Source organism: Octopus bimaculoides, chromosome 14, assembly GCF_046866305.1.
Source record: "Octopus bimaculoides isolate indiv1 chromosome 14, ASM4686630v1, whole genome shotgun sequence".
NCBI lineage: Eukaryota > Metazoa > Mollusca > Cephalopoda > Octopoda > Octopodidae > Octopus > Octopus bimaculoides.
Genome location: NC_142941.1, coordinates 16,842,111 through 16,866,129, shown reverse-complemented (window position 1 = coordinate 16,866,129; position 24,019 = coordinate 16,842,111). Strand labels below are relative to the sequence as shown.

The 24,019-nt window shown below is 38.9% G+C and overlaps 1 protein-coding gene across 1 annotated transcript in view; it reads left to right on the top strand.

The window, feature by feature from the left end:
* The window catches only part of LOC106867680 (dynein axonemal heavy chain 6-like), a 367,549-nt gene that overhangs the window by 9,651 nt on the left and 333,879 nt on the right, over nucleotides 1–24,019 (top strand). Inside the window, exons 2-3 of the mRNA XM_089362433.1 lie at nucleotides 14,077–14,318; nucleotides 23,323–23,475. Coding sequence (XP_089218559.1) covers nucleotides 14,109–14,318; nucleotides 23,323–23,475 — 363 coding nt within the window. The 5' untranslated portion in view covers nucleotides 14,077–14,108. The remainder of the gene's footprint in view (nucleotides 1–14,076; nucleotides 14,319–23,322; nucleotides 23,476–24,019) is intronic.

Genomic DNA, 24,019 nt, shown 5'->3' with positions numbered 1-24,019 from the left:
TTATAAAGAAACATACCATATACCTACATATATTATACGTTTAAAAATGTTCACCTCATAATGAAGATTATTCTTTTTCCAAATAAAAATTTTGATAACAAAGTTGATCAAATACATTTTGCTAAGTAGGATGAAAATTGTTTAAGATTTTAATGGTTTTTCCTGTTAGAAAAATATTTCTTTGATCATTTTTATTGTCTCCTTGAATCTAGATATTTTATATTTAGCTTTTATTCCCAATCTTCGTTACTAATTAGAATAGTTGGAGGAGTATTTACTATGCAGTGTTCCAAAGCTGTGCGCTTCTGTGCGTATCCAATGCTTTTATGATGAAGTCGAATTTCTTTAACCCTTAGCGTTTTCATAAGTTTATCCTAAACGTCCATGTTTGTTTTTTAGACTTTTAGTTATCCTTTGTTTTGTAGTGGCGCGTGTGGCCGCCATATGGCCGCCACCTTGGGAAGTGCCATTGCGCACGTGCAAGGGATTTGCCGTCAGCGGAAGTACCCGAGCACGCATGCGCAATGCAACACGTGGAGAAAAAAGCTATAGCGTTCCCTCTCTTATTCATCCAGCAGGCGTCGTGTCAACACGTATTCTCTCAGCTCTCCACCGACATGTGGTCGAAGCTTCCTTTGGTATTAGAGCGGCATGCCTGTTCAACCAGGAACCAAACGGCTCTATACCAACCAGATATAAATTATTGATCGGTTGTTACCGTTGACCCTCGTGTTTGTTGTATTTCTGAATTTAATAAATAATATAAGAGCTGGGGAGAGATGGCCAAGCCATCATATCTCATCCAACTCTTATAGTTTTATAGGTTCAGAGTAATATAAAGTTTTTCTTTTGTAAGTCTCAAGTTACTCTGGTGGTTGAAAAGCATTGAGAATGTGTATCATATATGATGCATGGTCATCAGAGAAATACGCCCTGTTTATCACTTGATACACAGAACAGGCAAAAGTTTGATTGGACAAGTTTCAAATAGGCGCAGTCCTAGGAATTTTTCGAAGGGAGGGTACAAGGCCAGAAGGGAATACAATTCCATGAAAAAGAAAAAGGGCGTAATAACATTATTTAGAAGTGCGCACTTCTTTTCTTGAGTTGGGGATACGTGCCCCTTATTCTCTCCCCTCCCCCCGGGTCCGCCCCTATGAGAGACAGCGTTGGAAAGTGTGCATATTCTACACATCGTGCCAAGTGCCAGTCGTAATACTACACTCTTCGGTCCGGATAATCATCATTAGTAGCATGGACTAATCTTGGAACGTAACTTTTCCATTGACAACGCTTCAAAATGCGTTGGACAGACGATTTTGACATACCTACCCCACGACCCTCTTGCCGCATAGACTTTCTTGGACATTGGTGATACATTTCCAGCACTCCTTCTTGGTTTGTGGAGGTTGTCGATCTTCGTGGTCTTTCGGAACGCTTCTCATGGACATTTTGAACAGTTCCATCGGCTTCAAACTTATCTCTAATTCGAGTGATGGTAAGTCGCATTGGTGGATCTATTTGAAATTCCCTGTTAAACTGTCTTTGCACTTTAACTGCGTTTTCACACTTCCAGTAGCATTTTAGAATGAATTTCCTTTGTTCAAAGTCTATCTGCCAACATTAATTTCACTGGGTTTCATTTGGAAAGAAAAAAACATCAACTGAGTTGGAGTAAAGATTATTTGTCAACATAACATGGCAGTCCTGGTTTAGGACGAATGTTGCTGTAATTTAGCCCCAGGAGACATCGTCTCCAGCTGAATATACGACACGATCTGTCCTTATATTTTCGAACAAAGGAATCTAGCACCCCCACTCAGCTCAAAACAATATCTATGTATCGCGATTTCCGGGTTATTTCCCTTCATCAGCTAAATTACAGCAACATTCATCCTAAACCAGGACTGCCATGTTATGTTGGCAAATAATCTTTACTACAAAGTACTGTTGCTGAATATCTCTCCTTGTGAGATTTACAAATAGTAATTTTCTAATTTTATCAATTGAGTTATCAGCTGCTTAAGTGTGCATACACTTTTGGGAGACAGCCTGTTTATATATATATATATGTTTACGTGTGACTTCGTATCTGTTTGTCGCCCCCCATCATCACTTGACAACCAATGTTGGTGTGTTTATGTCCCTGTAATTTAGTGGTTCGGCAAAAGATCGATAGATGTGTACCAGGCTTTTAATACATTCGACTAAAAAAGTTCTTCATGGTGGTGCCCCAGCATGATTGCAGTCTAATGCTTTGAAATAAGTAAGATAAAAAAGGAAGAAACCCACAAAAAAAAAAAAATCAGAGGGAACATTGGTTTGTATGCATAGATAATAACCCCGTCACTTACGTTCGCTCTAACTGTTAAGGGTTTTCCAGTAAAACTAGCGTTGTGTTTGTTTCTACTCATGGTTAGTTACTAAAATTTGGACATGTCATATTTCTGTCGCAATATTTCTGTATACCGAGTATTCTATAATTTATTTTACTTTGAAGCGGTGAGCTGGCAGGTTCATTAACCCAAAATGCTTTGTGGCATTTCGTCCGTCTTTACGTTCTGAGTTCAAATATTGGGGTCGATAAAATAAATACCAGTTGAGCACTGGGGCCAATATACTTTTAATAGAAAGAATCATTCAATAATTCCATTTGCATTTTAGACTGCTAAAATTAAGTTTCACCAAAAATACAAACTGTGGAATCCATGCAATTCTTATTATGTAGCCATGCAAATGTTTCAGGTAAACGCGTACCTTTTTAAAAAAATTATTGTTATAAATTGTCACTGGAACACCGCTATCTCTACCTCATAGGGAAAGAAAAGGGCAAGGATTTGGGTTTTCTTTTTGTTTTTACCTCTTCATTTTTTTTTCTTAACTTTTAGTATGTAGTAACGCTGTGCGCATGCGTAGTCTCACGCATGCGTGGAATTCAACAACCAAGCTTTCTCGCTTTGATCTGTCTCTTTCTTGCTGGCCAGCGATTGAGCAAGGACGTGTTTAGCTGTCTCTCTCCATCTTTCGAACTTACGCTAGATAGCTCGCTCACATCTACATACCAACGTCCCAACGACCATGCTCACACACACAGAATACGTCTCAACAAACAAGAGCTAAAGATGTATATATTCCACCTTGAATAAATGTTGTTTGTGTTGATAATCTGGAGTTCAGCGTTCCGTTAATTCTTGATTTTATATAGGAAAGTCAGGTATACATCTAATGATGTATAACCTACTTCTCTATACTGGTGACCCCCCGACGTGATTCAAACACGCAGCCCGCTGAGCTACAATAACCCACTTTCCACTAAAGTGGTGACCCCAACTAAGAAACAAGCGCGGCCATGGATTCTGGACTACCAACCTATAACTGATGAACCCGACTAAAGAACAAATGCAGCCATGGAGACTGAACTACCAAGCAACGATGACCACCAACGCCACCGACATCTCCAACCATAGTCAACACGACTTACTATGTACACCAAACTAAACCACCGCGGCAAATCTCTCTCTTCGATTCTGTTAGGTGACTTAGCTTCACCACGATAATAAACAGACAAGAATTACAGCCTGCGATACTTCCAATTGTGTACTCAAGAACTTGGTATAAAACTCTCACGTGTACTGACTTTCTATCTGCTGTAATATCTCGCATACATATAGACGGCCTGTCTTTTATTATGTTCTTATATGTCGCATTCACACTCTCACATACACATACATCTTTATGCCATACTAAATATCTGTTGTTATTCATTTTATACGGTTGTGTATATCATCTTTGATATATTATTTTGTGTTCGACCGTGTGACACGTTTAAATAAAAGGAGTCCTCTGTTTTCCCATTCGTCACCATTTCTCTTTTTTGAGTTCGCACGGTCGTTCTTTCATCTTGGGTTAAGAAAATTTTCTTCGAGGTTTTCACTAATGGTCGTACAGAGATTTGTCTGTCGACCGTCTGTAAAAGCGCACCTCTTCAAACACCATCACCAAGCAGCCTTTTCGCCACCAGCTTCGTTCAACCACGATTACCACCGCGACGACAACAACTACTACTACCAACTACAAGCATTCCTCCGACGTCGCCAAGTTTCAACAGGACATCATTACCACCACACATACAGAACACAGCTATATTATAGTTCCTGCGCCGACGTCTTCACCATCAATGTACTGTCTACCACAATGTCGTGCGCCAACAACCCCACCACCAGGGACACACCATATAAACACACTCGGTTTTATCTTCACTGTGGAGTGGAATTTATCCACTCACGCACAACAGTCAGAGCTAGCCGACTTGAATATTTAATACCAGGTAACAGGTCTCAACTAGCATCCGACGCTCAACTATAGCTCTGCTCACTGACCACGACTTCCTGCGTATTAACATTCCAAATTTCCTTGGGTAACTTTTATAGAATATTCCGTACCAGGTAACAGGTCGCAATCTCGCATCCGATGCTCAACTACAGCTCTGAGACTGACCACAACTTCCTGAGTACGGACGTTCAAAATCAATTTGTGTAATTCTCATACGAACTGGATATATAGTTTTTTGTCTCTACAGACACTTTTAATATGTTCTGTGTTTTCACTCACACACACACTTGTGCACTCATACATTTTCTTTCCTTTCAGTAAAAACAAACACTCAGACTTTCACATTCCGTGATTCCAGTTCCTGGACAGTAGTCATCACGATTTGTTTTCTCATTGTCTCATTTGTTTTTTACTAGGTGGCATTTACTGCCCATATTGCATGTTTTTCTTTCATTCCTTCAATTTGTACATTGCATCATGCATGTATCACACGAGTGTACATTTCATTTCTTTCATTTTTCTTTGTGTGTGTTTGTGCTACATCTTGTGGGTGGTTTTCAGTGGCCATCCTGCCTCAGGCGTTCCAACAATTATATTATCGTGCGTTCCGCACTGGCAAGGGAGCCCTGTAGTAACGCTATGCGCATGCGTGGAATTCAACAACCAAGCTTTCCCGCTTTGATCTGTCTCTTTCTTGCTGGCCAGCGATTGAGCAAGGACGTGTTTAGCTGTCTCTCTCCATCTTTCGAACTTACGCTAGACAGCTCGCTCACATCTACATACCAACGTCCCAACAATCATGCTCACAAACACAGAATACGTCTCAACAAACAAGAGCTAAAGATGTATATATTCCACCTTGAATAAATGTTGTTTGTGTTGATAGTCTGGAGTTCAGCGTTCCGTTAATTCTTGATTTTATATAGGAAAGTCAGGTATACATCTAATGATGTATAACCTACTTCTCTATAAGTATTTCTGTTTCATACAACGATTCTGAAAACATTCGTTAGAAAATAAGGCCCTCCCTTGTCCTTTTCTTTTTCCCTGACGTAGTGATAGCTAATCCGAAACTCCATAGAATGTAATTATGAGCTTATTAAATACATTAAGTCTCCTATATATTACTATCTCGTGTCTTAGAACTGATAGGGTACATTACTCGATTTCAATGACGTATAAGGAACGGCGATCATAACATTCTCCCTGAACGGGAAGCGAAATTTTTTTCCCCACGAGAGTTCCGGACCCCAGAAATGAACTCATTTGCATATAGCCAATCAGAGCAGAGCTACCTTTATCCTTTTTTTTCCTTTCTCGTCAGCACGATGCATGCTTTACTCTTCTCCTCTCTACTGGCAGATAGCAACTTCTCCGTCTAGGTTAATGTTTGTTTCTTTTTGTCATTGAGATTGCTGTGAGATGTGCTAAAAGTAACAGCTAAATAAGATTTTCGGATAAATCTTTTAAATTAGAGTTTATTTTCTAACGTCTCGCTCAGAAATTTAAAACTAACAATTTTTCTCTTTTAAATTAACGTAAGCATTTATTTACACGAAAGAAAATTACCGGAGAACTTTCATCTAATTCTTTTAAATCTTTCTCTTAAAAATTGTAATGTGTTTATCGCATGTAACGTGTTGTTTAATGCATTTACATTAAACATTGGTGGTTGTAAGGTGTGCTAAGAATTACAGCCAAATAAGATTTATTTACACGAAATGAAATTACCGGAGACATAACACGTTGTTTACAAATATTCTTTTCTACTCAAGGTACGAGGTCCGAAATTTTTAGGGAGGGGACCAGTCGATTAGATCGATCTCAGTACGCAACTGGTACTTAAATTTATCGACCTCTGAAAGGATGAAAGGCAAAGCCGACCTCGGCGGAGTGCTATTTTCAGGATAGTCTAAAACATTATCTTTGATTGCTATAGTAATTCAAACCTACCGCTAACAAGCCTATCTGTTCAGTATCGATGATATTGGCATCTGAATGAGAGCACAATACAAGGTTGCTATTTTGAATGCCAACATTTGTTAACTTGACATGGTGAAGGTGAGCTCTGATTGGCTATATACAACTGAGTACTTTACTGGGGGTCTGGAACTTTCGTGTTCGCGAAAGGGAAGCCAGTTCGTCGCAGGGATCTTTGTGGTTTGACGGGCAACATTTTTTTATGTAGTGTTTTTGGTACCGAAACACTTTCAAACTTCGTATACTTGTATATTTTGTCGTATAGAACAGATAAAAATTTTTGTATTCGAAGTTATTTCACGTTAAAAATTGTCTTATTTCGATAATTTCAACTAATCACTGACGTCTATTCAGTTGAATACATTTAGTGCTGTGACGGTGTATATGGTATTAATCCCCGTTAGTTCTGATATTTCCGATTAACTAGACTGTTGGTAAACAAAGGGGAAAAAGCCATCAAAATACTTGAATATTGCCTGCGGCAGAATTATTAATGCACCTCCACCAAGTGCTTCATTTCCAAGAAATAGCAGCCAAATCTTCTTCAAATCAAACTCTAGTTTAGGGTTAGGCAAAAATAATCATAACCCGAACTCTAAAATTGTTACACACACAGATACGCACAGCGTAATTTATTATATAAACAATATATGCGTATAAATTACGATTAAACCAGATGAAATATGTCACAGGGAATAACATTTTTATGACCGACCAGCACTGACTGTATTCAGTGATTGGTTGAAATTACAGAAATACGACAACTTTAACATGAAATAACTTGCGATGTATAATTTTTTGTTAAGAAGGCTAAGAGAAAAAGTTGTTTTGTATGACACATTCTACCAGTGTCCCAAGTTTGAAAGTGTTTCGTTAAGAAAACAAGTGTTGCCCGTCAAACCAAAAAGATCCCGTCGCAGAGTTACTTAGTGCTGAGTGGGCTGGAGCAACATAAAATGAAGTGGGCTATCCTTCGTTTTGAGTCACAGAGTTGTCAATAATCTATCAGCTGTTAAGGTACAGCGTTCGGTAAATTCCGTAAAAATTTTTAATTTGTTTTTTGAACTGGAAATGTACATTTTGTTTGATGTCAGCACAAAGTGAAAGAGAGAGAAAATGAAAGGGACATGTGTATAAGTTGATGGTGGGATGCGAGATAGATAGTGTGTGTGTGTATGTGTGAGAGAGAGAGGTGTGTGTGTGTGGGAGAGAGAATGACAGCGTACTTTTTAAATTTATTTTTCCTCGAATCTTTTTGGGGTGAATGATTGACTGAAAGAGAGAGAGAGAGTGTGTGTGAGAGAGAGAGAGATAGCGTAAATTTTATTTATTTACTTTTTCTCGCATCTTTTTTAGTTAGACTGAAAGAGAAAGAGAGGCGTGACGCGATCACACACACACACACACACACACACACACACACACACACACACTCTCTCTCTCTCTCTCAGTCAATCATTCACCCCAAAAAGATGCGAGGAAAAATAAATTAAAAAACGTACGCTGTCACTCTCTCTCTCTCTCCCACACACATCAACACACCCCTCTCTCTCTCTCTCTCACATATACACACACACTTTCTATCTCACACCCCACCATCAACTTATACACATGTCCCTTTCATTTTCTCTCTCTTTCACTTTGTGCTGACATCAAACAAAATGTACATTTCCAGTTAAAAAAAACAAATAAAAAATTTTTTACGGAATTTACCGAACGCTGTACCTTAACAGCTGATAGATTATTGACAACTCTGTGACTCAAAATGAAGGATAGCCGTCTTTTTACTCGACTTATTGTTGCTTCGTTAGGGAAAAAGAAAAGGACAATGGAGGGCATTATTTTCTAACGAATGTTTTCAGAATCGTTGTATGAAACAGAAATACTAAAAGTTAAGAAAAAAAAATGAAGAGGTAAAAACAAAAAGAAAACCCAAATCCTTGCCCTTTTCTTTCCCTATGAGGTAGAAATAGCGGTGTTCCAGTGACAATTTATAACAATGATTTTTTAAAAAAGGTACGCGTTTACCTGAAACATTTGCATGGCTACATAATATGAATTGCATGGCTTCCACAGTTTGTATTTTTGGTGAAACTTAATTTTAGCAGTCTAAAATGCAAATGGAATTATTGAAATTTCTCCCCACCCATTCCCAAGTTTCGTTTTAAACTTATACCTGAGCAATGTGAGTGTATAAGAATTAATTCTTTTGTTTGTGTGTGAATGTTAAAAAGTGTAGAGCATTGGGAGAGAGAGAGAGAGATGTGTAGTGAGGCATGAATGAATTTCCCATGACTTGCTATGTATTTAAGTTTGGTGCTTATAAGCCACAAAATGAAATCTGATAAAAACAAAATGAGTTGCGCAGCGTTGGTTGTGAATGCTGTAATAGTCCCATAGCAGAAAGGATGATGTTGCAGTTTATCGTTTAACGTCCGTTTTCCATGCTGGCATGGGTTGGATGGTTTGACTGGGGACCGGCAAGCCAGGTGGCCGCATGGCCGTCAAATCCGTAACTGATTTAGCTCTTTGGAAAAGGCGCATTTACTATTGGGTGGAGGTTGCCACATGTATCCTTCTGCAGCCAGCTCTAATTGGATTAAATGGGTATAGCATGATTGTGCTATGCCACCACAACAAAATAGTTCTTTTCTGTCTCACTACAAGATTCTAAAACCAAGGTGCCATGTAAAAAAGCATTGGTGTAGGTGCTGGTGCCACATAAAAGGCACTGGAGATGGTGTCATATAAAAAGCATCCACTACACTCTGTGGAGTGGATGGCATTAAGAAGGGAATGTAGCCATAGAAGCCAGGCCAAAACAGACTATGGAACCCTGTGCAGCCCCTGGCATTGCCAGTTCCTGTCAAGCTATCCAACACCATGCCAGCATGAAAAACGGATGTCAAGTGATGATGAAGATGATGATGATGAAATCATACTTTACATAAATATACTAAACGAAGGCCACAATACTATCATATTCATCTTGAGAAGGCAGCTTGTATAGACATAGCTTCACGTGTGTTTTAGTTATAAGCAGGAAATAACAGCTATTCCTTCGACTCATTCCATAACTGAAGAGTGGTTAAGTAGTGTCTGATTGTAATCATAGAAATATTTCTTAAAAATAAACATAGTCACTATCCTAGTGCATGTGGAAGAGATGGAGAAATATGAGTGATGAAATATATGTAGGTCTTAGCTGCTGCACCCAGCATTTTGTTTACGACTTTAAAACAAAGGCATTCAATTTCCTTTTAAATAACTGTTGTTTCCCCAGTTCTTTGAAACAGGATTTATGACCTGAATGTGTGTGTGTGTGGCTGTGTGGTTAAGAAGTTTTCTCCCCCAATTACATGATTTTAAATTCAGTTTTACTGCATATGTTGGCAAGTGTTTTCTGCCATATCGCTGAGCCAACCAAAGCCTTGTGTCTGTATTTGGTTAATGGAAAATGAGGGAAGTTCATCACATATATATATGTGTGTGTGTGTGTATGCAGGCTTGGCTGTGTGGTGAGAAGCTTGCTTCCCAACCACATGGTTCTGGGTTCAGTCACACTATGTGGCACCTTGCGCAAGTGTCTTCTACTTTAGTCTTGGGCTAGACCGAAGCCTTGTGAATGGATTTGGTAGATAGAAACTGAAAGTAGCTCATCATATATATCTGTGTGTGTGTGTGTGTCTTGACAACCGGTGTTGATGTGTTTATGTCCCTGTTATTTAGCAGTTTTGCAAAAGAGACTAATAGAATAAGTACTAGGCTTAAAACATAAGAAGTCCAGGGGTTGAATTGTTTGACTAAAACCCTTCAAGGTGGTGCTTCAGCATGGCCACAGTAAAATGACTGAAACAAATGAATAAAAGAATATATGTATATATATGTGTATGTATATGTATAATATCATCCTCATCTAATGTTTGTTTCTCATGCTGCCATATTGGGGGGGTTGCAAAACTCATGCACCAAAACATTTGATATTTTATTTATATTATGTTCGCTGGGGGTCGATAAAATGAGTACCAGTTGAGCACTGGGGTCAATGTAATTGACTTACTCATCATCATCATCATCATTGTTTAACATCCGCTTTTCATGCTAGCATGGGTTGGACGATTTGACTGAGGACTGGCGAACCAGATGGCTGCGCCAGGCTCCAATCTGATTTGGCAGAGTTTCTACAGCTGGATGCCCTTCCTAACGCCAATCACTCCGAGAGTATAGTGGGTGCTTTTACATCCCACCGGCACAAGGGCCAATCAGGCAGTACTAGCAATGGCCATGCTCAAAATGGTGTTTTTTACATGCCACCTGCACAGGAGCCAGTTCAGGGGCACTGGCAACGACCTCCCTTGAATGTTTTTTCATGTGCCAGTAAGGCGACGCTGGTAACCCCTAAAAAAAATAATTTCAGGCCTTGTGTCTATAATAGAAAGGATTATTATTGGTAATATTATTTATTTTGTTCATCATTTACAAGTATGTGTATATTCACCATTTTATGTATTTTATTGAACTTTAGAAATATTGTAGCATGTCTTTCACAATTCCAAAGCGTATTGAACTTATTTTGTGTGTGACTTTTGGCCCACCCTGTATATTGTGTGTGTGTATATTTTCTCTTGACATTGGTTTGATGGCTGTAAATGAGCATCACCATCATACAAGCAATGTTGTTTGTTTCCAGTCTTCCACAAGTGGCATGCTTGGCCATGGAGAGTTATTTCCTTGCTCAGAAACAAGCAAGGGTTGGTGACAGGAAGAGCATCCAGCATAGACAATCTGCTGCATCGTATGAGTTCAAAGTATTCCACAGATATCTTCTTTTATTTTCTTGTACTTGTTTCAGTCCCTTGCGGCGGCCATGCTGGGGTACTACCTTGCATGCTTTTTAGTTGAATGAATTGACCCCAGTACTTATTTTTTCAAGCCTGGTACTTATTTTATTGGTCTCTTTTGATGAGCTGCCAAGTTATGGGGATGTAAACACACCAACATCAGATGTCAAGCAATGGTGGGAGACAAACACAACCACAGATACACACTCTCACACACACACACACATGTATATATCACGAAGGCAATGTGGCCAATGCTGGTGTTGTATAACTGGCACCCATGCCAATGGCACATAAATGCACCAATTACACTCTTGGTGTGGTTGGCATTAGGAAGGGCATCCAGCCATAGAAACCATGTCAAATCAGACTGGAGTCTGGTGCAACTCCTCAGCTTACCAGCTCTGGTCAAGCTGTCCAACCCATGCCAGCATGGACAACGGACGTTAAATGATGATAATGATGATGATGATGATATATGTATATATATATTATCCAAAATGTACAGTATTATATATCCATTACGGCCAACCTTACCAGTTGGTTTTGTGCTTGGGATTTAACCGAGTGTTAAGTAACAATTTGATTATGTAACCCTGTGCTCATCAGAGGTAGTTGATATGGAATGAAGTATGGTGATTGCTCTCTATTGTTGGAGGTGAAAAGACACATCTGATTTGCAGTTGTGAAAAAGATGATGAAATGAAACGAGTAGGGGATTCCTCTACTCATTTTGTTCCATCCAAGCAGCAGCTTGTGAGAGTGTCAAATGCATTTCAGCCTAATTGGGCTTTATCAATGATATAGTCACAACCAACCACATGCTTAGATGAGATTTGTTGCCTCCAATATAGGAAATCCTTCTCTTCATCCTCCTCCTCATCATTATTAACCTTTTAGTGTTCAGATTAATCTGTCAATTACAATGCTTATGTATTCACATTGTTTTAAATTAATCATGCATTATCTCATAGTTTTGGGATTTCGATGGTGTGATTGTTTATTTTTAGAATAACATTTTAGGGTAGACATAAGAGGCTGGATCTGGCTATTTTGAACACAAAATGGTAGAATATATAGCTTGGATATGGCCAGTTTAAATGCTAAAGGGGTTAAACATCCATGTTCCATACTGACATGGGTTGGACAGTTTGACTGGGTCTAAGTATTGCATTTTGCTCCAGTGTCTGCTTTGGCATGGTTTCTGTGTCTGGATGCCCTTCCTAACACCAACCACTTTACAAAGAGGTCTGGGTACCTTTTTTTGTGTGCTGCCAGCACTATTGAGACTGCAAATAGTGCTGGTGGCATTTAGTATTATAATAACTGCCCAACTGAATAAAATTCCACTATCTGCAATTGAGGTAGCATTAAATAAGAATAGCCATCTATTTATCATATTTAATATATATACTTCATTGACAGGCAAGTTCCTGTTTTATAGTGTTGCTACTTTACATTTTGAGTGATTTGATCTTGCATCTGTGGCTTAATCGACAAACAGGATTATTCTTAAACTAGAAATGAATCTTCTTTGTATGCGTTCAGTTTAGTACTATATACATCTTTTATCTATTGCTTGTTTCAGGCATTAGACTGTGGCCATGCTGGGGCACCACCTTGAAGGATTATTAATTGAACGAATCGATCCCACAGCACTTAGTTTCTTTTTAAGCCTGGTACTTATTCTATCAGTCTCTTTTGCTGAACTGCTAGGTTATAGTGACATAAACACACAAACACGTGTTGTCAAGTGGTGGTGGGGGACAAACATGCAAAGACACACACACACACAGACCCCTTTTTCTCTCCCTCTCTCTCTTTCTATATATATATATATATATATATATATATATATATATATATATATATTATATGTATATATAGGCGTAGGAGTGGCTGTGTGATAAGTAGCTTGCTTACGAACCACATGGTCCTGGGTTCAGTCCCACTGCATGGCACCTTGGGCAAGTGTCTTCTACTATAGCCTTGGGCTGACCAAAGCCTTGTGAGCGGATTTGGTAGACGGAAACTGAAAGAAGCCTGTCGTATATATGTATATATATATGTTTGTGTGTCTGTGTTTGTCCCCCCCAACATCGCTTGACATCCGATGCTGATATATTTACGTCCCCGTAACTTAGCAGTTCAGCAAAGGAGACCGATAGATTAAGTACTAGGCTTAAGGCGGTGCTCCAGCATGGCCACAGTCAAATGATTGAAATAAGTAAAAGAGTAAAAGAGATATGTGTATATATATATATCATATATATATATATATATATATATATCATATATATATATATATGGAGTAAAGATTTTTGCCAGCATAACATGGTTTAGCTAGTGGTGGCGCTGCCAAATTGCCATTCGAATTTGGCAGTGCCACCACCAGCCGAACAATTATTCTGTGCTGATGAAGGGAAATAATTCAGGAATCATGATACACAGATATTGTTTTGAGCTGAGTTGGGGTGCTAGATTCTCTTGTTTGAAAATGTAAGGACACAGATCGTGTTGTATAGCCAGCTGGAGACGATATCTCCTGGGGCTAAATTACAGCAACATTCGTCCTAAACCAGGACTGCCATCTTATGTTGGCAAAAATCTTTACTCCATATATATATATATATATATATATATATATGACAGGCTTCTTTCAGTTTCCATCTACCAAATCCGCTCACAAAGCCTGAGGCTATAGTAGAAGACACTTGCCCAAGATGACATGCAGTGGGATTGGACCTGAAACCATGTTGTTGGGAAGCAAACACCTGACCACACAGCCACGAAACAGCTTGTGATGATTCAGAGATGAATGAAAACAAAAAATAATGTAAAAATATTAAAAAAAAAGATCCTCTAATGATGGAGTTAACAGTCTTCAAAATTACAAACTTGTTTCTTATTTTTCTTTTAACAGGAAATATTTACTGAATCCGATATCCTGCTGAAATGAACAAGCAAGCAGAAAACAACCTACTCAAGTACCTAAAATATAGAACTGATATTGTGGGTGTTACTGTAACAGGTATGGAAATGGCGGATGAGTTTCCAACTCCATCAAATGTAGATCCAGTTGAATTACAAAAAAATATACAATTTAACTTAAACACAAACCCCAAAGCCAAGGAAAAATATGTCCCTCCATTACTGGAACCTCTGGTAAATATTCTTTATTTATTACTTAACTTATTATTATATGAGGCAAGTGATGGCAGCGAGCTGGCAGAATTGTTAGCATGCTGAGCAGAAATGCTTAGCAGCATTTCATCTGTCTGCATGCTCTGAGCTCAAATTCCACTGAGGTCATCTTTGCCTTTCATCCATAGCAGCATTTTACCTGTTTTTATGTTCTAAGTTCGAATTCTGTTATAGCCAACTTTGCCTTTCAGCCATTTGCGGTCAATAAAAATAATTACCAGTTGAACACTGGGGTTGATATAATCAACTTACTCGCTCTCCCACAAAAAACTACCGGCCTTGTGCCAAAATTTGAAACCAATATTTTTTGAAAGTCAAGTATAATTAAAAGTTTTCATCAGAGATGCAAGAAATGACTATCTGATTATCTTAACTACTTGACTTATACATATGTGTGTGTGTGTGCGTGCGTGCGTGCATGTGTGTTTGAAGGCACATGGTCTAGTGGTTAGGGTATTGTACCCATGATGGCAAAATCATGGTTTCAACTCTCAGACCATTAGTACATTGCGTTCTTGAGCAAAACATTTCATTCCGCATTGCTTTCATCCACTTGGCTGCAAATGGGTAATCCTGTGAGTGATGGCTGATATTCCATTTAGGAAGAATGTTGGATTGCCCATCTAGTCAACATGGCATAGCATGATTTGAAAGCTGGAACAATGTGAAGAAATGTATAACAACATCTGACAGTCTGGTTGATACAGAGATACAATAGCATTCACTATTCTCCTTTTGTTCTGGTCTAACGACCTGCCGTGTCTCTTTTCATTCAGTTTCCTTGTATGTCTCCACTGTTACTTTTTTGTTCCCAAATTTGACCCTCCATAAATCCTAAATTTTATTTTAGAAATTATGGGAGCTACTGTCTTTAAGAGGTCATGGGCCAACAAGATTTTGGAATCTGACAATACACCATAAAGCTAAACCCTTTATGGCTGGGGAACCTAAGGTAATCCCATAAACTGGCCTTCTCCATATTTAATATACTGCTTCTTCGTTTGGATTTATGTTTTTTACAAATGTTATATATATATATATATATATATGCATATATATATATATATATATATATATATATATATATATGTATGTATGTATGAAAGGTATTGGTATCCAGAAGACTCAAGGTGGCAGGTAACGCTATGTCTATCATAACAGCCCCTAATAAACGTAAACTTTCTATTATCAAAACTTACATTGTAACAACTCTGAATACATGTGTGCTCAACATATACATAAATCCAATATTGGATCCTTCGCTGTATGTATATACAGTGTACCCCCCGCTTATTCGTGGCTCGGCATTCGTGGTTCTGGTTATTTGCAGAACGAATAATTGTTTGCAGAAACCACCACAAATTCATGGAATCGTAAATACCATCAGCAATTTTTTATGACTTTTTTTGTGGCAATCTCTCTCTCTATTATTATCATTATTATGATTATTATTATTATTATTATTATTATTATTATTATAGTATAGTATAGATTACTGTATCTAGTGGTAACACAAACTAAATTTTTCAAAACCATGATTGTTTTTAATCTCTGCTCATTCTCCCATTGGTGGTATGCACATATTAGATGCAAGGAAGATTTTTTTGTACATTTTTGGGGGAAAAACTGCATCCAGTAGCTATCTCAAGTGTTTTGTTAAGTGTTGTGTTTTCTGTTGCATGTTATTAAAGCCCTAAAATGCCACCCAAACACTTTACAACTTCTAAGGCTTCTAGGAGTGAACCTAAGCAACAAGAAAAGGTTATGATGTTCCATGAGAAGGTACAACTGATGGATATGCTCCAGGAAGGTAAAAGTTATGCTGCAGTAGGTCGCTGTTGTGATGTCAACAAAATCACTATATACTATATAAAGAAGAACGAGGTAGCGATCAGGTCTACAGTAGCAGTAAGTTTCTGTGAAAGTGCCAAAACAACAGTGAGAAATAAGTGTTTGGTCAGAATGGAATCTACTTTGACTGCAAGAAGAAAAACATTCCCTTGAGTGTTAACATCATCTGCAAGAAAGCATGGAAATTATACTAGCAGTTCACCAGAGGAGACGGAGAAGAAGGCATTGAAGAACCACAACCAAGACCATTGACAGCACCGGAGCCCAAAGATTTTGAAGTCATTGAGGGATATTTTGACCGTTTCCAGAAATGGTTTAAAATAAAGTGTGTTTCCCTGCATGGAGAGACAGCATCAGCCGACGAAGAAGCCACTGAGAAGTACTTTGAGACCTTCAGGCAGATCATCGAGGACAAGGGATACAAGCTGGAACAGGTCTTCAATATGGACGAGACTGGCTTGATCTGGAAGAAGATGCCTTCTAGAATGTACATCATGAAAGATGAAGCCAGAGTACCACGATTTAAGGCACAAAAGGACAGAGTGACACTAATTATGTGTGGCAATGCTGTTGACTTCATGATGAAACCAGGACTTATCTACAAGTCTGCGAACCTGAGGGCCTTCAAAAATAAGAATAAAAACCTGCTGCCTGTCCACTGGCTGCTCCCTGCTAACATCATCTCCCTCATCCACCCTATGGATCAAGGTGTGATCTGTGCCTTCGAGACACTTTACACAAGGAACTCTCTCCAGCATCTTGTGGATGCAAAGATTTGGATGAGAATTTCAGCTTAAAGGAGTACTTGTGTAACTTCATGATCACAATGTGCCTGTCAGTCATCCATGCTGCCCTTAAAGACATGAAAAAAGAAACCCTCATCGCATGCTGGAAGAAGGTATGGCCAGAAAGTGTCCAGGATTATGAGGGGTTCTCACCTGAAGATATTCAGCATGAGGCTGTCAACAATGTGGTGAAACTGGTAAAGGTACTTGGAGGCAAAAGTTTTGATGACATCATGCAAGATGAGGTCAACAATCTATTCAATGCCCACCCTGAAACACTGACAGACGAAGATTTGTTGGAGTTAACTAAGTCTGCCAGTGAAGAGGAGGAGGAAGCACCAGATCCAGAGGGAGAGGAGGATGAGGTGGGCCTGACAATTGAATGTCTGTCTGACCTTTTAAGGACAGCAAAGGAATTGCAAGGGAAAGCGGAAGCATGGGATCCCTATATGGTTTGGTCTCTTCAATTTAAAAATACCATCGATGCTGCCATGCAGACATATAAAACTCTCCTCACCACCATGAAAAAACAACGACAGCAACTTCCCATTACAATGTTCATGAAGCCTATCAAGAAAGTCTTGCATGAAGATACCAACATCCCCTAAAACACTTGATGAAGAGGCGCCACTTGAAGAGCTTTAAATTTTCTTTGCTGTGCAGTCACTACCCTCATTATTTTCATCCTCACCGTCTTAAATCAATATCATTCATTATTGGTGAGTAACCGTATATTTTACTTTATTTTCTATTAAATTATTATTAAATATTATGTACATTGGGCCTCACCGAGGCGATGACTACGGACCGAGACCTTTGGAAATGGGCTGTGCGTGAGAAGACCCGGCAAGCCAAGTAAGATCGTTGCCAGTGCCCCTGGACTGGTTCTTGTGCGGGTGGCACATGAGATGCACCATTTTGAGCGTGGCCGTTGCCAGTACCGCCTGACTGGCTCCTGTAGGATTTTCGAGCGAGATCGTTGCCAGTGCCCCTGGACTGGCTTGTGCGGGTGGCACATAAAAGACACCATTTCGAGCGTGGCCGTTTTCGTGCGGGTGACACGTAAAAGCACCCACTACACTCTCTGAGTGGTTGGCGTTAGGAAGGGCATCCAGCTGTAGAAACTCTGCCAAATCAGACTGGAGCCTGGTGTTGCCATCCGGTTTCACCAGTCCTCAGTCAAATCGTCCAACCCATGCTAGCATGGAAAGCGGACGTTAAACGATGATGATGATGATGATGATATATAATATTTTAGGTTGTATTTTGACATTATAGGCATTTTTATGGACCATATCCAATATTCATGGTTTTTTATTATTCGTGGGTGCTCTAGGAACATAACCTCCGTAAATACTGAGGGGACTACTGTATATATATATATATATATATATATATATATATATATATATATATATGTGTGTATATATATATATATATCCCTCCTCGTCAACACCCTCTCATAAGCTCATCCCACCACACCCCAACACACTCCTACTCTACCTTCCCACTCCACCCCATCCAATTCCTTACACCCACCACCCACCCCTACCCACAGACCCCTACCTCTACCCCACCCTAAGCCTAACCCACACTCCACCCATGCCTTCCCCACCTCCCAACACCCTCACATCACACCACACCAATACCCTCGCATCACACCACGCACACCACACCAATACCCTCGCATCACACCACGCACACACTACAACTGACCAACTACTAACTCCCTTTCTCCCTTCCCCATTTTCACACTACATACATCAAGATCACCAGCATTCTACCTCCCACACACAGCCCCTCGTTCCCGATCACCGTTTGTTATCTCCCCCTTTCTTAGCTCTCCTGAAATAAGAATTTCTAACTTCCGGTCAGTCATTGTTATGATCAGCCATTATTATGATTGACCGTTGACTGAACACTATTCAATTTTTTTTCTCCGTGTTTTTCTCCTTGTCTCCGTATTCTTTCTGTTGAAGAGCGTAGCTCGAAACGTCAAAGACTTTCCGTATTCCCGAGCGTCATACTAATATATACTTTTGTTATTTACACCACCTGTCCTTGTCTGTTGTTATTATTTGTATATTCTCCCATATATATATATATATATATATATATATATATATATATATATATATATATATATATATATATGTGTATATATATATATATATATATATATATATATATATATATATACACACACATATATATATATATATATGTAAAATGTACTTTGTCTTTTATCTTTTCACTTGTTTCAGTCATTAGACTGCGGCCACTGGGAAGAATTTAGTTGGACTCATTGATCCAAGTACTTATTATTTTTTTTGGTGGAACCTGGTACTTGTTCTCTTGGTCTCTTTTGCTGATCTGCTAGGTTATAGGGACGTAAACACACCAACACTGGTTGTTAAGCAGTGGTGTGGGACACATACATATACACACACACACTCACACACACATACATGATGGTCTTCTTTCAGTTTCCATCTATCAAATCCACTCACAAGGCTTTGGTTGGCCCAAGGCTATGCTAAAGACACTTGCCCAAAATGCCACACAGTGGGACTGAACCTAGAACCATGTTGTTGGGAAGCAAGCTTCTTACCACACAGCCATGCCTGCACCTATATGTATGTGTGAGAGCGAGAGAGAGAGCTGAAAACATTAGAATACATTTCCTATTTACACATTCTCCGGTCTGGAGCTGTAATGTCTCAGCCATAAAAAGTTGGTTTACATTTGAAGAATTCATATATTCAAAAATAAAGTGCATAAAATTCCTTCTTCATGTGCTTAATCACCACTTATTGTTAATGATATTCATTTGGTCTCTAATTAAAAGACGAAGATCTGCTAAAATAGTAAGCAAATGTATTAAGATTCCTTAACAAAACTTTGTCAGACATTTGGCACCATTAGATTTTTAGAGAAAAATTTTATTAATATTCATTATGATAATTTAAAATGTGTTTGGTTAAATTTTACAGAAAAGATCTTAGACACAGCAATATTCTTTGAAAACCAAGAAAGATTAAGTAATGAACCTTTTAGCATTCAAATTATTTTGTCAAATATAATACTTATTTATTCACATTGTTTTAAATTAATCACGTATTATCTTGTGGCTTTGAGATTTCAAGGATGTGATTGTATATTTTTAGAATAACATTGTGGGGTCGGTGTGGAAGGTCAGATCAAGCCAGTTTGAACATGGAACATGTAGAATATTTGGGCTGGATGTGGCTGGTTTAATTGCTAAAGGGTTGGGAGTACTGTGCTTCACTTACCTGGCAACAGAGCAAACAATTCTCTTTGTTTTCAGGATTAGGCTACCAATTTTGGAGGGAGAAGATTAGCTCATATCATCGACCCCAGTACTTGATTGGTACTTTAGTTTATTGACTCTAGAAGGATGGAAGATAAAGTTGACCTTAGTATGATTTGAACTCAGAATATAAAGACTTAGAATGAATACTGCAATACATTTTTCCCAGTGCTCTAATGATTCTGCCAACACACTGCCAAAGTTAATAATAGTTTCTCATATAAGTACTTGAACAAAGGTGGCAAACTGGCAGAATTGGCCAAAATGTTTAGCAGCATTTCGTCTGTCTTTATGTTCTGAGTTCAAATTCTGTCAAAGTCGACTTTGTCTTTCATCCTTTCAGGGTCATTAAAATATATGGCTTTAATGATGTTCCTTCCATTTGATTTTGTTTCAAGCTCCATGCTTTCAGGGTCGCTAAAATAAGTACCAATCAAGTACTGGGGTTGATGTAATTGACTTCCCCTCCCCTCAAAAAAAAAAACAAAACAACTGCTGGTTCTGTACTAAAATTGAAACTATTAGTAATTTTATTATTATTATTATTATTATTATTATTATTGTTAAGGTGGCGAGCTGGCAGAATCGGTAGCACACTGGGCGAAATGCTAAGTGGTATTTTGCCTGCCACTAGGTTCTGAGTTCAAATTCTGCTGAGGTCGACTTTGCCTTTCATCCTTTCAGAGGCGATAAAATAAGTACCAGTTGAACACTGGGGTCAATGTAATCGACTTAATCCCTCCCCCAAAAGTGCTGCCCTTGTGGAAAAATTTGAAACCATTCTTCTTCTTCTTCTTCTTCTTCTTCTTCTTCTTCTTCTTCTTCTTCTTCTTCTTCTCCCCCCTCCTCATCCCCCCTCCTTCTTACCACCACTACCATTATTAGAAAGGTTGTGAGCTGGCAGAATCATTAGCAGGCCAGGTGAAATGCTTAGAAGTATTTTGACTGTCTATGTTCTGAGTTCAAATTCTGCTGAGGTTGACTTTGCCTTTCATCCTTTTGGGGTTGATAAAATAAGTACCAGTTGAATACTGGGGGTCGATGTAATCAACTAGACCCCTCCCTCAAATTTTAGGCCTTGTACCTATAATAGAAAGGATTATTATTATTAATTATTAAAATCATTATTGTGTTGAACAAAATGCTAAATAGCATTTCTTCTGGTTGTTTACATTCTGAGGTCAAATCCTGCTGAGGTTAACTTTATCTTTCAGCCTTTTGGGGTCAATGAAACAAGTACCAGTCGAGCACTGTGGGTGATGTAATCGACTTAACCCTTACCCTGAAATTGCTGGCCTTGTACCAAAATTCGAAACTAATATAGGTACAAGGAACTGAACTTTGAGGAGAAGGAGCTAGTTGATTACATTGACCCCAGTAGTTGATTGGTACTTTATTTTATCAGCCCCTAAAGGATAAAAGGCAAATTTGACCTCAGCAGGATTTGAATTCAGAATGTATGGAGCTGGAAGACATGTCACTAAGCGGTTTTTCCAACATGCTAACAATTCTGTCAGCTCACTGCCTTTGCCTGAGCTGATAATGGTTTCAAATTTTAGCAGAAGGCCATCAGTTTTAAGTGAGGGGTAAGTCAATTCCATCAATGCTCAGCTGATATTTACTTTTTTGACCCTGAAAGGATGAAGAGCAAAGTTAACCTCAGCGGAATTTGAACTCAAAATGTAAAGATGGATGAAATGTCACTAAGCATTTTATCCAGTGTACTAATGATTCTTATTTCTTTATTGTCCACAAGGGGCTAAACATAGAGTGGACAAACAAGGACAAACAAAGAGATTAAGTCGATTACATCGATCCCAGTGTGTAACTGGTACTTAATTTATCGATCCCGAAAGGATGAAAGGCAAAGTCGACCTCGGCGGAATTTGAACTCAGAATGTAACGGCAGACGAAAGCATACCACCTGGCGTGCTAATGTTTCTGCCAGCTCACCGCACTGTACTAATGATTCTACCAGCTTGTCACCCTCACCTGAGATAATAATGATTTCAAATTTTGGCACAAGCCCAGCAATTTTTTGGGTTGAGATAAATCAATTGTATTGACTCCAGTGCTTAGTTGGTACATATTGTGTCAACCCTGAAAGGATGACAGGCAAAGTCAACCTCAGCAGAATTTGATCTCACAACACAAAGATGGATGAAATGCCACTAAACATTTTGACCAGCATGCTAACAATTCTGCTAGCTTGCCACCCTTGCCTGAGTTAATAATAATGACAAAAACTTGATAAGGAAGAACTGAAACTTGCACTAATGAAAAAAATATCCTTTTCTACTCTAGGCACAAGGCCCGAAATTTTTGGGGAGGGAGCTAGTCGATTAGATCGACTCCAGTTTGCAACTGGTACTTAATATATTGACCCCAAAAGGATGAAAGGCAGAATTGTCAGAATTTGAACTCAGAATGTAAAGACTGATGAAATGGCACTAAGCATTTCATCCTGTGAGCTAACGTTTCTACCAGCTTATCTTCTTCTAATGAAAAAAATATTTGAATCAAACTGTAAAATATTTATCTCAAATAGTTATAACTCCGCCCACCAAAAAACTCCAACTCCTGCAATCTCTTCTGAGCAGGCAAGTGCTGTCAGTGATTACTCAGGATAGGCAATTGGTGACGTTTATGTAACAAAACACACAAAAAAAATAAACGAAACACAGGCATGCGACTGAGTTGGAGGCAGATTTACTTCTGCCTTTATAGCATGTAAAAAAAACGTTGTTGTAGGAATGTATGCAGCACGTGTACTACAGCAGTACTATACATAGTTTTAATACTGAAATTGAAAGGCAGGGGCGAATTATGCCTACCTAATCTACAAAAAAATAAGATATTTTGCATTTTACAGGAAATAACTTTTACTGACAAAAGATTAAAAAAATGAATAAATAAAAATTTTGTTACACGGTGTCATTTGTTAGTCTTCTAAACTTCGAGCTGCATCTATAACTTTTTTTAATGGTTTGGATTTCAGCCATGTTTGAAGCTACGTCAGGAAAAGGTTGCAGCACAGTACTACATTTGTGATAAAGTACAAGTAACTGATGTGTCTACAAAATTGGTAAAAACAAGTTCAACTCATTTGCCTCCTATTGACATAGCTGAAGCTGAAACCGATTTACCAATTGTAAGTATTAGTAATGTTTCTATATTTTTATGGGATAGCCCTATAGAAGCCCCTTAGGTGCAACTGCTCTATCTCCTGGAAGACAAAACTCCACATCTACAATGTGTTGGTCCTCTCCGTTCTCCTCTATGGAGTAGAAATGTGGCTTCTCATGAAGACCCTGGCAAAGAGGATTGCTGGCCTTGATAACACAGTCCTAAGGACCATTGAGGGCATCAGATGGTGCCATCATGTTTCCAGTGAAGAGCTGCATGTGTGCATGCATCAGCTAGCAGCCTCCTGCCTCATAGCCATCTGCTGCCTATGCTGGTATGGACATCTCCTCCTCTGTCCGTTGGATCACCCTACCAGGGCCTTACTCTTGATGCAGCAGCTGTGGGCTGGAAGAGGCTCTGTAGTAAGTAGCTCCACACAAGATGGCTCAATGTGATTAAGGAAGAGGCTTCACATGACCTTGGAGGATGCAGAGGGGCTGGCATGGGACTGTCAGTGACAGGGGGCACTGGTGGATCTGGTTGGCTCCACACATGATGATGTCTCTGAG